The following is a 1,706-nucleotide window of genomic DNA, read 5'->3' on the forward strand; positions in this document are numbered from 1 at the left end:
CCTACCGACCCCACCGCAGTCCTTGGACTGTGCCTCGGCCCTGGTCCCCTGCCCTAGCCTCTGGGCCACCGTGCGCCTGCAGACAGGGCAGCATGGTGCAGGCCGGCTGTGGGGCCAGCGGTCTGAGTGCGACTGGCATCTTGGGGCTCTGCCTCAGTTTCCTGAGGGTAACAGGGAACCCACCCACCTCACGGTATTGCACCGGGCAGGCACGGGAACGGCAGGGCCTGCCCCAGCCCACAGTGGTGTAGGAGGCAGGAGGCTGGCTCTGAATTGAACATAAGGCCCTTGGACGTGCTCACGCGCCGAGCCTCCCCAGGCCGCGGATCATCACCTGTGGGGCGATAGGACTCCCACCTCGCTCACCGCGGCACTCGGTACATTCCAGGCTTGTTAGTGCTTTGTTAAAGAGTAACCGGGGGGTGTCCCAGAGCCCCTTGCTGGGCTTTCCTGGGACAGGGCTGGCGGCACCCAGCAGGGTCTGAGGACCTGTCTGCCCTGCCCAGAGCTGCCGGAGAACTGGACGGACACGCGGGAGACGCTGCTGGAAGGCATGCAGTTCAGCCTCAAGTACCTGGGCATGACGCTGGTGGAGCAGCCCAAGGGCGAGGAGCTGTCGGCCGCCGCTGTCAAGAGGATCGTCGCCACGGTGCGCACCGGGGGCTGGGGCTGGCTTCTCCGGGGTGCCCTTGTCTCTCACTCATGGCCCCAGGGACAGGGGCTGGGGCTGGGGCTGAGCCCGTCCTGCCCGAGTGTTCACCCTCCAGCTCAGACTCCACACAGAGGAGCCACTGGGCTTGCAGGCTTGGGGTCAGTGTCTGCTGCAGCCTCTGGCCTCCCCCTCCCCCCAGCTCAGGCTCTCTGTGCGTTGGGGATGTCGCTGTCACTGGCCCCCCTGCCTAGTGGCTTGAGAGGCAGGCTAGCCTGCCCTTGGTGACAAGATTGTCCCCTCCCCAGCTCCAGTGAGTGTAGGCCCTTAAACCTACCTCCCTTGGTAGCCCGAGACCTCAGCTCAGGCCCTGCAGAGCCCCTGGAGTCCCCCTGCTGCAGGGCTGTGATGTCCCACTTAGCTGTGTCTTTGGGCAGGCCTTTGACCCCTCTGACTCATTTTCTCCTGGGGAAGAGGAGGCCGAGGCCACCATCCTACATGCGAGGATGACTCCAGTGGTGGCCAGCAGCGAGTGCAGTGAGAAGGGGTCATCATCCCTGTTAGATTACAAGACAGGGATGGTCAAGTTGTCTCCCCATGGCCCTGTGGCCCTGCCAGTCACCTGAGTAGTGGCCTCACGTGGGCCCTGTGGGGTGGAGTGGCCCAGGAGAGGTGGGTCCCACAGAAGGCAGGCAGGCTGCTCTGACTCACCTCTGTCCTAAGGCTAAGGCCAGCGGGAAGAAGCTGCAGAAGGTGACTCTCAAGGTTTCGCCACGAGGAATTATCCTGACGGACAGCCTCACCAACCAGCTCATCGAGAACGTGTCCATTTACAGGTAGGCTCCGGGCAGGGTGGCCCACCTCCCTTCTGCCACTTGGAGTGGCAGGTGAGTGGGCTCTCTGAATCCACGCTCCTCCACGTCCCCTCTGGGGGTCATTAGAAACTCAGTTTCCAAATCTCCTTGATGGGGCGGGACCCTGCCTTGGTGCCGTTAGGAAGTGCCGCACGCACAGTGAGCACGCAGCCTGGTGGCAGGGCTGTGTCGTCCCCACCGGC

The 1,706-nt window shown here is 63.8% G+C and overlaps 1 protein-coding gene across 1 annotated transcript in view; it reads left to right on the plus strand.

Annotated features, from left to right (window-relative positions):
• Nucleotides 1-506: 506 nt before the first annotated feature.
• The window catches only part of LDLRAP1 (low density lipoprotein receptor adaptor protein 1), a gene marked incomplete at its 5' end in the record, with an annotated part of 13,217 nt that continues 12,017 nt past the window's right edge, over nucleotides 507-1,706 (plus strand). The window contains 2 exon segments of the mRNA XM_027776135.1: nucleotides 507-649; nucleotides 1,373-1,485. Coding sequence (XP_027631936.1) covers nucleotides 507-649; nucleotides 1,373-1,485 — 256 coding nt within the window.

The sequence above is a fragment of the Tupaia chinensis genome, unplaced genomic scaffold, assembly GCF_000334495.1.
Source record: "Tupaia chinensis unplaced genomic scaffold, TupChi_1.0 Scaffold000628_1, whole genome shotgun sequence".
NCBI classification, from domain to species: domain Eukaryota; kingdom Metazoa; phylum Chordata; class Mammalia; order Scandentia; family Tupaiidae; genus Tupaia; species Tupaia belangeri.